This window comes from Eleutherodactylus coqui, chromosome 10 (assembly GCF_035609145.1).
Source record: "Eleutherodactylus coqui strain aEleCoq1 chromosome 10, aEleCoq1.hap1, whole genome shotgun sequence".
Classification (NCBI taxonomy): Eukaryota; Metazoa; Chordata; class Amphibia; order Anura; family Eleutherodactylidae; genus Eleutherodactylus; species Eleutherodactylus coqui.
Genome location: NC_089846.1, coordinates 823,196 through 836,858, shown reverse-complemented (window position 1 = coordinate 836,858; position 13,663 = coordinate 823,196). Strand labels below are relative to the sequence as shown.

Here is a 13,663-nt window from a genome sequence, read left to right as displayed (position 1 = left end):
CACAGCTCTACTCCATCCATCCTGATCAAGAAATATCACACTCAGCTCTACTGCATCCATCCGGATCACCAGATGTCACACTTAGCTCTGCTACATTCATACTGATCCACAGATATCACAAACACAGCTCTGCTACATCCATTCTTATCCCCACACATCATACACACAGCTCTACTCCATTCATCTTGATCCCTACACATCACACACACAGCTCTACTACTTCCATCCTGATCCCCAGATATTACACACACAGCTCTAGTACATCCATCCTGATGCCCACACTTCACACACACAGCTCTGCTACATGCTACATCCATCCTGATCCCCACACATTACACACACAGCTCTACTACATCCAACCTGATCCCCACACATTACACACACAGCTCTACTACATCCAACCTGACCCCAGATATCACATACATAGCTCTACTACATCCATCCTGATTCCCACACATTACACACAGCTCTACTACATCCAACCTGACAGCAGATATCACACAGCCCTACTACATCCATCCTGATCCCCACACATCACACACACAGCTTTATGTCATCCATTGTGGTCCCCAGATATCACACACAGCTTTGTTACATTAATCCTGATCCCCACAGATCACACATGGAGTTCTGCTATATCCATCCTGATCCCTACACATGACACACATAGCTCTGCTGCATCCATCCTGACCCCAGACATCACACACACAGCTCTGCTACATCCATCCTGATCCCCACACATTACACACAGGTCTGCTACATCCATGTTCACCGAACACAACACACACACACACAGCTCTACTACTTCCATCCTGATCCCCAGATATTACACACACAGCTCTACTCCATCCATACTGACCCCACACACACAGCTCTGCTACATCCATCTTCACCCAACACAACACACACACAGCTCTACTACTTCCATCGTGATCCCCAGATATTACACACACAGCTCTGCTACAACCATCCTGATCCCCACAGACCACACACACAGCTCTACTACATCAATCCTGATCACAGACATTACACACAGCTCAACGACATCTATACTGATACACAGACATCACACACAGCTCTACTAAATCCATTCTCACCCTCAGATATTACACACACAGCTCTGCTACATCCGTCCTGATCCCCACACATCACATACAGCTCTACTGCGTCCATCCTGATACCCAGACATCACACACACAGCTCTGCTACATCCATCCTGATGCCCACACTTCCCACACATAGCTATACTACATCTATCCAGACCCACAGATATCACACACACCTCCACTACATCAATCCTAATCACAGACATTGAGAAGGTACAGGCTCATAAAATGGAAGAATCTGTCTCAAAATGGCCGCTAGATACAAAATGGAGCATTATAAGATGTAAATAAGCTTGTGCGTAGTGAAACAATAATTCAAGCAGAAATAACTTTAGAGCAGGAGGTGCGGTACAGTGTGTAATGATGTGTCTCTGTTCTTTTTCATGAGAACTAAGTCTGGACACAGTTGTTATCAGAAGGAGCCCTCCCACACCTCCATTCGGAGATTTGGACAAAGGAACTGACTGTACTACAGCCCCCTGAATAACAAAGTGAATACCAGGGAGGACCAGATAACGCTGGGAGAAACAGACACTTGAGAACGTTACAGATATATTCTCACTACGCTGATTGCTGAACAATATATGATTCTTAATGTTTTTCTAACCCAATAAGATTAACCCCGTGACTGATGACGTATTGCTTTCCTGTATTAGAACTATACCAAGTCAATAAACGCTCAGAGTACGCACGCCTTAAACAGAGTGAGCTATATACTTGCCGGGGCTCTCTCTACGTATCTGAGGAGAACTGGAAACCGACTCTTTGTGTGGTTCTTGGCCTCCGTGGTGCACCGGATACGAATTGATTTGGAACCCAAGGCTTGAAAGGTTAATGTGACCGGTCATGTGTGGCGGTCCTTAATAACATCACACACACACACAGCTCTACTACATCCATCTTGGTCCCCAGATATCAAACAAAGCTCTGCTACATCGATTCTGATCCCCACACACACAGCTCTACTACATCCATCCTGATTCCCACACATCACACACACAGCTGTGCTACATCCATCCTGATCCCCACACATCCCACACACAGCTCTACTGCATCCATTCTGACAGCAAACATCACAAACAGCTCTGCTACATCCATCCTGACCACCACAGTTTGCACACACAGCATTACTACATTCATCTTGATCCCCACACATCACATACCGCTCCGCTACATCGATCCTGATCCTCACACATCACTCACACACACACTGCTCTACTCCATCCACCCTGATGTAGGCGTGTCAGAGTGCAGCAGTGTGTGCTCAGCTGTTGGAGAGTGAAGACGTGCAGGCAGCCTCTCCTTCTTTTAGGGGGAGAAGGTCTGCTTTTCCCCAGCGAGTATGCCCTCGCCATGGGCATCCACTGCCTCCCAGGATGGATCGTCGGGGGGCAGCGAGAGGCAGCTGGTTCCAAGAGCCAATACGGAATTGAGGAGGTTGCAGAGACTGAGAGTACAAACGGCAGAAAGTAAAGGTAAGCCCCCGGAGGAAGATCTGTACTCCTCGGGTGAAAGAAAGGATGGAGAGACAGCAGAGCAATTAGCCACCCGCTTTAATAAGTACAAGTGGGAGTATGAGACAATAAGCGGCAAATTAAAGAAACTGCAGCATGAAGTGCAGGGTCTGAAAGCCCTGCTAGAGACATGCTCAAGAGACCAAAAGAAAGACTATCAGGACGAAATAAAGAACATAATGGAGGAAATTAAGAAACTGACGGCAAGAAAAGACGCTATAAAGGCAAACGGAGGCAGCATGCCGGAGAACTGGAGACACCAGGAGCGCTTTAATAGGAACATTCCGTCCTATGCCAGCAGTGAAGAGAGTGCAGAGGAGAAACCCAGCTTTGTACAAGCCTGCAGCAGCATTCAGACACTGCTAGATCACAGGGGGTTAATGAACAGAGCCCCAGGGGCAGCCAAGGAAAGCAGAAGACGGGTCACGAGTCTGACGCTAGCATCCCGGCAAGACAAGCCGACCCGTCCCTCAGGTTCATCCATGGAAGAGGAAAGTGACAGCGGCGGCTATCTACTCAGCGAGATCCAGAAAATGGAGGCCCCCCCGGATTTGAGCAAGCTGTGCTTCGGGAACGAGACACCTGGAGAGGACACCTGTATCCGGGCAAAAGGCCAGGCGAAGAAGGCGACAGTGGAAGTGGTAAGTTCAAGGTATGTGCCACTTCCTGATAATGCAATCCCTGCGGCAGGGGGTCGCCCGGTGTCTGAAGTGGCACCTGGAGCCAGTCAAAAGGGTGAGAAAATAGAACCATTGGTAGCCCCCCGTGTCCAGTCTGGCAAGGTGCTTGCTGCAGGGTCGGACTACAAGGGGGCGGGGCATAGCAATGATGGTTTCACGGGCTCGGTGGAGCAAGTACAGTCAGATCATGTAATTATGGCGGTATCCTCAGACCAGGCTACTGTGGTGGAGGTACATAGATGATGCCATTGATACAGATGATGCCATTGATGATATGGATTGTTTGCCAACAGTAGATGAGCAGTGCCCTGGAGGGGGGGAGAACGCACAGGCGGCAACGCAGCAGCGGCCGGTGGTCTCTCCTCTCCAGGATAGGAAGAGATACTAAAACCAAAGGGACCCCACAGGGGTTAAATACATCAAGAAGGGCAGAGGTAATGCCAGTGTGAAATCAGCAGTGCCAGCAACATGCAATGTAAAATCTGAACCCCAAACTCTCCCGGCTTGTATAGGCATGGGGCTAGTGTCCAGCGGGGAGTGAAGGCTGCGGGGAGTGAAGGCAGCGGGGAGTGCACAGGAGACGGAGCGGCGGGGAGTGGAAAGGCAGGAGTAATTAAAAAGGGGCAGCTGATGAATGAAAGTAAAAAGCAGTCCGGGGTTCTCAGCACTCAGAGGGTTAAAAATGTCCAGGAAAAAACAATAGATGTAAAAGCAGTAGCGCCCAGGGAAGGTGCTGCTGGGAAATCAGTGGGGGCAATTAAGACAGCACCAGGCCAGAGCACCAGAGAAACCGCGCCAAAGTGTCTCCTTGGAAGATGTTAAAATGAGAAGAGCTGCGAGTTGTAAGAGCGTGGCTGAAATAAAGGAGGTAAAGGAGTGAGAGCGGTCGGGGTGGCCGGCCGGGGGGGCCATGCCATGATGCAAAGAGGCGCGGCGGGGACCCCATCGGTGCCGGCCAGCCTGAAGGTAAAGAAAGCAGCAGGGAAGACAGTAATAGCGGTTTCTCAAAGCAAGAGGGGAGGGGGAACTAAGGAGGGACAAAAGGGAGATAAAAGAAAGAATGGTGGAGCGCATGAGGGGGTGAAAGTCATAGAGGGACAGAAGGAGATTGTAATAGATAAGGGAAATGAAGGGCTAAACACTGATAAAGGGGAGGAGGGGAGTGGTGAAAGAACAAAACAGAATAACAAAGGTGTGGAGGTTGAGGAAAGTAGGGAGAGTGAGGGGAGGGGGAAGCGTGTGGGTGCAGGTGAGAATGCAGGTGAAGGATGTCGGAGTGCAAAAAGTATGGAACGGGGAAAAGGGGTTGAGCCTCCCCAGCAAGGGAGCAGGAGAGACGGGGCGAGAGGTCTGCCCTTATAGATGGTGAGCAGGTGGATTTAAGTTCTTGGGTTCAACGTTTTTGACTTTCTGCCTTCCAAGAAAATACGGGAAATTGGTCACTCCCAACAGGCGGGCCAAGGGGGACCAAAAGGAATGCAGTCAGTCTTCGGTGGGAAAGTGATGAAACATGCCCTAGGAGGAGAGGAGTGAGGTGGTTGAACTGCTGCTGAATATGGGCTTCAGGGCACATAACATCTTTGCTCTGATCCATCCCTTCGGTACCCCGGAGTTCGACATCAGTTTTGTAAGGCCAGAGGGTTTGGAACTCCTCTGGACCAATTACGAGCTGGTGAAGAATCGGCCTGGCTGGCGGGATTTCAGGGTCTCCCCCCTGTCGACGCCAGGATGATGTAAAGACAGTGACTGTATTGACTTGTAATGAGTCTCTGTCTTTGCTTGATATCATGACCTGGTTAAGTCATTTTGAAGAAGTTAAGGGTGCCCCGGTGAAAAACCGGGATGAATATGGTATCTGGTCTGGGGCATGGACTTTACTAGTCCAGCTGAGCCGGGCGGGGAACTCAGTGACCCACATCACTTCCTCGGCCTATCTGGGTAGGGACAGGATCTCGGTCTTCTACCAGGGAAAGCCAAAAGTGTGTCACCGATGTGGCGACCCCACCCATTTTACTGCAGACTGCACTCAGCAGGTGTGCTTCTCATGTGGTGGGGTAGGCCATACAGTCGCATCATGTAGGGACATATGCTGTCACCTGTGTGGTGCTCTAGGACACCCCTATAGCCGCTGCCCTCGTTCTAGTGCCAATGCGGCCCCTGCACCCACGGGTAGGCCTCAGGAGATGCAGGGTGAGGGTCTGCCGGTGGGGGAGGGGGTTGACGGGGGTACTGGGGTTGAGGGTCCAGTGAAGAACAGCAGTAAGACAGCAAGTCAGATAAGACGCCTGGAAGCCAGGAAGGCGGCAAGGGCAGGTGAAACATCTGGGAAAACCATTGGTACGGTCCCCGCCCCTGCCCTTGGGAAAGCTCCTGCTACTGAGGCCCAGGGGAGAGCGAGTTGGAGGAGGAGACCGAGAGACTGCAGAGGGAAGAGAGGTCCGCCTCTGGCGCCGCTCTGTCATCTAATGAGGGAGGCAGAGGATGGCAGAGAATGGCTGGAAAAGAGGCGGAAAAAGGATGTGAAAAAAAACCAACCAGGTAAAAGGAAATCTTCTCCTGCCCCGAGTCAGAGACTAATGGAAGGACAAACCGGCTCCCCTCTGATGTCTTCCTTGCGGGTGGGGGTGACGGGGGAACCTGAGAGGGGTGAGGAGGGGCCGGAGGATGTGACTCCCCCCCCCTCCCATCCTCGGGAAGACTGAGTCCCAGGGGAGGGAGGAGGTACAGAAGCCACCAGACAAAAGTTTGACGTCCCCTGAAGGAGAAGGGGCAACAATCAAGGGCATGGATATGTCTGAGTCATTAAAGATAGGAGGAGAGGAATGTGGGTTTTCGGGTGAAGAAAGGGGAAGGGGTAAGATAAGAGTCGTTCAACCTTAATCACTCATGATGGCGGCACTCAGTCCGTTAATGTAGCCAGCATTAAGTCAAATACTGCAAGATTTATGGCCTTTGATTTTTTTCAGACGGGTTGAAGCTGATATTTTATTTTTGGAAGAGACCAGGCTAACAGATTTAGCCAGTATATATCAGGCAAAGAGGGAGTGGACGAGTGGCCCGTCCTATTAGTCTCTTGCGGCCGAGCAGTATAGCGGAGTGGCGGTTCTTTTTAAAACCACAGATGTCACATGCCGACGGGTGATTGAGGTGGAAATGGGAAGGTGTTTGGTCCTAGACGTCCTTGTGGGAAGTCAAGAGCTACGACTAATTAACATCTAGGGTCCTCAAAGTCAATGTGAGCGAAGGGACCTTTTCACAAGGATCAAGCCCTATCTTTTTTCAAGCCGGTTGGTAGTCTTTGGTGGGGACTTCAATAACGTCACGAGGCTCTGCGATAGGGAAGGTACCAAAGACAGACTGGATTATGATAGCGTCGCTTTGAATAAAATAGTCAGTGAGGCTCGCCTGGAGGACATCCACATCAGGCATGCCCCAGGCAACACGGTTTTCACCTTCCATCGAGGTAGTAGTAGGTCTAGGATAGACAGGTTTTATTTAAAGGAGGAAGCTGTCTCCTCACCTTTATTGGTGGTGGAGGTGGAGTTCTCCGACCACTGTTTAATTATGTTTACTTTGAATGTTACAGATACTCCTCGGATGTGTAGAGGTTTATGGAAATTGAATTTGGCCCTCCTGGAAGAAGTGTAGATAAGACAGTCCTTTGAGGAGTTCCTTCAGAGCCAGATTCTGCTCATGGGCCTATGTAACAGTAAGTCAGAGTGGTGGGAGATTTTCAAGAAAAGGGCAGCGAGGTATTTCCGTGAGCTCTCCAACCTCAGATCCTTGTCCTGTTATCGTTATGGTTACAGGACTGACTGATAGTACAGGGTCTCTGAAGAGGTCCAGTTCAGAGATCCTGGAGGTAGTCAGATCCTTCTACTCAGGCCTTCTGGCAGGGAAGGATCAGGATCGAGACAGGCTGTCGCCTTTCCTGGCTGAAACCATTCCTGAAGACCGTGACCTCGGGGCTTGACAATTTGACAGAAGCTATCAAAGAAGAGGAAGTGAGACTGGCCTTTGATAGGCTTAAGCTCAAGAAAACGCCAGGTCTGGATGGCTTAACATCCGAGTTCTACAAAACCTTTAAGGAGCAGTTGGTTCACCTATTGACTGAGGTATATAATGAGTGCCTCTCCTTGGGTACTCTGCCAGTCAATGAGGAGCTCACACAAAATACAAAGAAGCAGCAGCACTCAGTCGTACAACACCATCTGGTGCGAGGTGCGGGTCCTGTATGCAGGCTCCACTGGTCCCCACTCCTGGGACCCAGTAGCAAGTAATTGTAGAAAAATAAATAAATAAAAACAACAGCTTTTGGAAGACCACTGGTGCTGCTCCATTTTTCTACAATCAGAGTCAATGAGGAGGTCAGCCATGATTATCTTGTCAAAGGGTAAGGATACATCCCGAATTGAGAATTAGCGTCTGTAGCAAGGGGGGGTAGTCTTGCCTCGGGATCGCTGATCTCTCGTACCAGAAATGGCGGACCACACGGGTAAATACGGCTCAGGAATAGCAGATATCTTTGTCTGGCTCCTGCCAGCGTTTATTGCATAGCACATCCCATCACACAATGTCCATAAGCACCCCAACTTGGGTGGGAGTCCAGGGGCGTCATCCCTGTTGGACTCTTTGCCTTTTTAGGCCACCAGCCTGCAGCACCTTCCTATGCTGCGCTGGTCCCCTCTCTCTTTTTGGTAGGAACTGGCTTTTTATCTCATTCCTGCTCCACCCCTTGGTTAACCCTCACACCAGAAGTCCCGTCTCTGGCCCTCTACAGGCCTTTCTGTGTACTGCACTACTACATACCCCCCCCTTTGATACAGGCCGTAGGCCAGATCACCTTTTCTTCTTTCTGCCTTGACAGATTTCTCTTAGCTTCTGCATCTTCCTCTAACTGCTTGAGGAACACATTTCTCTCATCTCCATAACCTTCAGGTGTGCACTAAGACCAAGCCTCTGCTGTGTCTCTTCTTGCACCAGTCTCTGAGACTCTTCAGCCTGAGCTTCCAGCATCACCTGCAGTCTCTTCACCTGCTCAGACAATGCTGTCTGCACACTGTCACCTTCAGTGACTTTTACTTTTAGCTCTTGGAGCTGCATTTCTACTGCATTTCTCTTGCACTCATATGCACACTTGTCTTCCAACAACCCCTTCACCTTTTGGGACAGCTCAAGACAATCACTTTTCCATGTTTCTTTCACTTTTTCAATTTGCTTCAACTGCTTGGACAGTTTCCCAACAACTACATCATGACTCCGTTCCAGCTCCTGGATTTGGATTCCATGTACTTCAGTTTTCTCATCCAAGCTCATCTGTAGCTGAGACAACAGTCTCTCATGCAGTGCTTCCTGGTTTTCTTTGTAATCTAGTAAGTCTTTCAAGATCTCTGCTTGCTTCTCGGCCTGACTGCAAGCAGCTTTCTCTAGTTCCAGCTCTTCCTTAAGCTGACTTATCTGGACATCCAAGTCACCATTTTTCTTTGCCAACTGCATTTTCAACTCTGCCACCTGATTCTGCCAACCTGTAGTGTGATTCCCTGCATCTGTAGAAGCTCTTTCTAACTCGCAACACGTCATCTCCAACTGTTGGGTTTTCATTTGCAGTTTCTTACAGTCCTGTTCACACTGCACAGATTGTGCCTCCAGACATACTCTGCGGTCAGCCTCCTCTCTGGCTACATCTCTGAGGTCTTTTAAGCTCTGTTCACACTGAACATTCTTCTGTTCCTGCAACACCCGGTGATCAGCTTCCTCCTTAGCCAATCTCTCAAAATGCTCCTTCTCCTTTAAGAGAGCTGCACTCTTTGCTTTCAGCTGCTCAACTTCTTGAAGAATACTTTCCTTTTCTTTTAGGAATTTATCTGTCTGCTCCTCTAACAGCCTTTGCCTCTTCTCCAAGCAGACACAAGTTAGTCCTTTCTTTCTCACACTGTGCGTCAAGTCTTTCATTAGCTGTTGGAGATGGTTCTTCCAGAAGCTTCATATACGCTTGCATTGGTGCAAATCCCTCCTGAATTGTAACCAAGCGTTCTCTTGCTGTCTCACCCTGAATCTCAGGATCTGCACTGGCAACTTCACTACCTTCATTATTCCTTCCCCCTCTCACTAGAGGTATACTTGCACAGGCTCCCACATGGGCGTTGGCTGCACTCATTGCACCCTGTTCACATACTGACTGCATTTGGGAAACATATTGACACATATTAGGCACCTAATACCTTCCACCATCCCCCACACATGACCTGCCAGGGTTAATGGACTTTTCTTGCCCCACCCGGTCAGCAACACAGTTCTTAGACAAATTTTCTTTAAATGTCCATTCACACTGTGCGGCTTCCATGGTGTCATTGTGCACAGAAAGCATTATGTCATGCAGAAATGTCCATCCTTTGCTGTCGGTTCTTTGCAGTCCATGCCGCCTGAAACCACAGGTGGCCTCCAGCAACAGCCGCCATCTTTACTACACAGTCCACCATGAGAAAATAAATCAACAAGTCCACTAACTTGCCTTGTAGAGGTTTCTCTGAGGTCCTCTGTTGCTCTGCCAGGAAACTGCAGCTTCGGCCTCCTGGCCCTTTAAATGCACCTTCGTCCTCCTGGCCCTTTAAATGCTGCACACAGCACAGCCGCACACTCGGCCTCCTGGCCCTTTAAGCGCTGCATACAGCAGGTATCGCACATTCGGCCTCCTGGTCCTTTGTGCGCCACCCTAGATCTTGCCCGCATCCTCCACCATATGTAGCAAGGGGGGTAGTCTTACCTCAGGATCGCTGATCTCTCGTACCAGAAATGGCGGACCACACGGGTAAATACGGCTCAGGAATAGCAGATATCTTTGTCTGACTCCTGCCAGCGTTTATTGCACAGCACATCACATCACATCACACAATGTCCATAAGCACCCCAACTTGGGTGGGAGTCCAGGGGCGTCATCCCTGTTGGACTCTGCCTTTTCAGGCCACCAGCCTGCAGCACCTTCCTATGCTGCGCTGGCCCTCTCTCCTTGGTAGGAACTGGCTTTTTATCTCATTCCTGCTCCACCCCTTGGTTAACCCTCGCACCAGAAGTCCTGTCTATGGCCCTCTACAGGCCCTTCTGTGTACTGCACTACTACACATCCCATAGCGCTGCTCAATACGGACCGGAAGATTTTGGCTAAGGTGCTGTTTAATCGTTTGGTGCGTTTTGCACTGGAGCTGCTTTTGGGTGATCAGTACTGTTCTATTCCAGGCCGAAGCACGTGTAGTTCTGTGCTGAGTGTATGGGAGGTTGTGGAGCAGGGCAGGGCTGGGAACTGGAGAGGGTTCTTGCTGTCCTTGCATCAGGCAAAGGCTTTTGATAAGGTTAACCATGAGTACCTCTGGTCGGTCCTTTTGAAATATGGTCTGCCAGTAGGGTTTGTCAATTGGTTAAAGATTTTGTACAAAGGGGCTGAGAGTTTCCCACTGGTGAACGGTTGGGTTGTGCGCCCCTTTGGTTTGGGATCGGGGGTTCGTCAGGGCTGTCCCTTAGGCCCCCTGCTATACGTGTTTGCGATTGACCCTTTTTTAAGGAGGTTGGGTTGTGGGCCATTGGCGGAGGTTGGGGTGGGCCTGAGGGACTTTGGGCCGGCACTAAAGGTGGTGGCCTATGCCGATGATGTCACAATTCTCGTCTCTTCTCACGAGGAGGTGGGATGGGTGATGTTGGAGGTTGTGGAGTATTCAGAAGTAACTGGATCCCAGCTCAACTGGGATAACTGTGGAAGTCTCTGGTTGGGAGAAGGAGATCCTGATTTTAGTCTCGCAGACACCCTCCCAAGACCCCAGGAGTCATTAAAAATTCTGGGCATCCATTTGGGCCAGGGAAATTATCCCGAGACTAATTGGGAAGGCAGACTAAAAGATGCGAGTCAAAAGGTGGACCAATGGAAGTGATGGTCTTTCTCCCTGAGGGAAAAGGTGAGCCTCATCAAAGCTTTCCTGCTCCCCTTATTTATCTATCTAGGCAGCGTGTGCATCTTGCCAGAGTCTTCTTGGACATGGATCTATAGCCTGTTCTTCCAGCTGTTATGGGGCAACAGGCTGAACCTAGTGAAGCGAGAGGTTACATACCGCCCAAGGAGACTAGGGGGGTTGGGTAAGGTCAATCCTCTGGTGTTTTTAGTAAACATCTTTTTGAAGATTAATCTAGTCAACTTCCGCAATGCGGAAAGGGCTCCTTGGTGGGTAGTTTCCTCTAAGTCATGGTTTTGGCCCTTTCTCCAGGATTGGGTGAGAGGAGGGCGAGTGAAAAACCTACACATGCCACACGGACATCTCCCGGCTTATGTTACTCCAGCTCTGAAGCTTATCCGTCGATGGGGTTTGGGGACTGTGGAGGTTGAGACTCTGTCAAGGAGGTTCCTTGATAAGAGGGTCCTGATCTCCCGTTTCCAAAAGCCATTGGCCCTCAGGGACTGCCCAGGCCAGGACCTGGAGGGTTGGTTGGTTTTGTTAACTTCAGTGAGGGTCCCTATGAAGTTTTGGGATTTGGCCTGGCGCTCTTTCCACAAAAAGCTGTATGGGACAATCTGAAGTATAGGAGCACAGAGGAAAGATATTGCCCCTGTGAGGAGTGTGGCTCTACGGTGGAAACCATGGAACATTTCCTACTTCAATGTCCCTTCAATACAGAGGTATATAGAAGGGTGGGGATTTCCATCTGCTGGTCCCGGCTGGCTGGACTCTCCTATTCGGAGTGGGCATATGGAGCATTCAGAGTTCTGGGTGGCCGGGATAAATGCACGTTATATTTAGTCAGCCTAGTGGTTAGATATTTCACGTGGCACGCAGGGTGTCTAGTTTCAACGCGTCAGAAAATCCTCCCGGTGGAAGTAGTATGTAGGGGCATTCTTGATTACCTGGGGAAGGTACGTTCTTGGGAGGGCAGCAGGTTGGGAGCGCCAAAGGCATCTCGGTTATGGAGGGGCCTTTCTTTTGCCTAGCCTGTTTCCCTTTCCGATTCCTGGTGGTGGGCTGGTTTTTCTCACACTAATAGGTTTTCGTTTTGTTTTAAGTACAAAAAAGGAGAAATAGGGCTTGCAAATGACTGAACCAGGACTCAAAGGTAAGACGGTGATGGTAAGAGGGGGAAGGTAGTTTTCTTTATATTGAAGTAACAGGAATTTAATAAAATAATAATAATAATTTGTGTGTATAGAATTTACTTTAATGTTTAATATATGTGTATAATATGCTGTAAATATTAGATAACAGTTATTGTGTAATTAAAAAACAAAAAATGTAAGTAGGTTATAGTATAACTTGGTAGGGAACAGAAAGTTGTATAAATAGTGCAAATATTTTATGTCTTAAGGGCCCGGCCTAGCGTAGGGGGTTTATGAGGGGAATGTTCTAGTTAGCGCTGTTATTTCCTTTCATATGAGGAAAGAGTCTAAAGTCAGCTTATTTGCTTTCTTTCTGGGGAACGTTTACTGGCATCGAGGATCTTCTGACACCAGAGAGTCCATGGGCAGTAAGGGGAGATAAGGACAGAAAAACTAAAGCAGGAGAAGAGGCAAAGAACAAAAAAGAAGCTCAAGAAAGGTTAAGAGAGGACGAGGAGGTCCTTATTTTTATGTTTTGTTCAGAAGAATCAAGTTTCCTGAGCGAACATTGTACGGACTGGAATACGCATGTTCTGTAAATTTGGGTTTGAAGCTCCAGACTGTGGAGAGGCAGATTTTTCTTTTGACAATTACTGTTATGTTTCCTAATTTTATAATAAAATAGAGTTCCATCCATTCTGATCCCCACACATCACACACACAGCTCTACTACATCCATACTGACCCCCAGATAACGCACACATAGCTCTGCTACATCCATCCTGATCCCCAAACATCACACATACAGCTCGACTGCATCCGTACGGATACCCAGATATCACACACACAGCTCAACTACATCTATCCTGATACCTGGACATCACAAACAGCTGAATTACATCCATCTTGACCCCCAGATATCACAAACCAAGCTCTGCTACATCCTGATGCCCACACATCACACACAGCTGTACTACATCCATACTTATCCCCACACATCACATACAGCTCTTCTGCATCCATTCTGATACCCAGATATCACACACACACACATCAATTCTGTTTGCAAACATCACACACAAAGCTCTGCTACATCCATCCTGATCCCCACACATCATACACACATCTTTGCTACATCTATCCTGATCCCCACACATCACACACACACATACACAACTCTACTACATCCATCCTGGTCCCCAGATATCACACAAAGCTCTGATACATCGATCCTGATCCCCACACATCACACACACAGCTGTTACATCCATCCTGATCCCCACATATCACACA

At 49.0% G+C, this 13,663-nt stretch overlaps 1 protein-coding gene across 2 annotated transcripts; it reads left to right on the top strand.

The window, feature by feature from the left end:
- The first annotated feature begins 2,375 nt into the window (after positions 1-2,375).
- On the top strand, positions 2,376-13,066 carry LOC136579875 (uncharacterized). Of its 2 annotated transcripts, none has more exons than XM_066579942.1 (2): positions 2,376-3,261; positions 12,341-13,066. In XM_066579942.1, the coding sequence occupies exons 1-2, from the start codon at positions 2,449-2,451 to the stop codon at positions 12,374-12,376; spliced, it is 849 nt and encodes a 282-aa protein (XP_066436039.1). In that variant the 5' UTR covers positions 2,376-2,448; the 3' UTR covers positions 12,377-13,066. The 2 variants fall into 2 exon arrangements, with proteins under 2 accessions (XP_066436039.1, XP_066436041.1); XM_066579944.1 differs by lacking the exon at positions 12,341-13,066 and adding an exon at positions 6,887-8,106.
- The last annotated feature ends 597 nt before the right edge of the window (positions 13,067-13,663 follow it).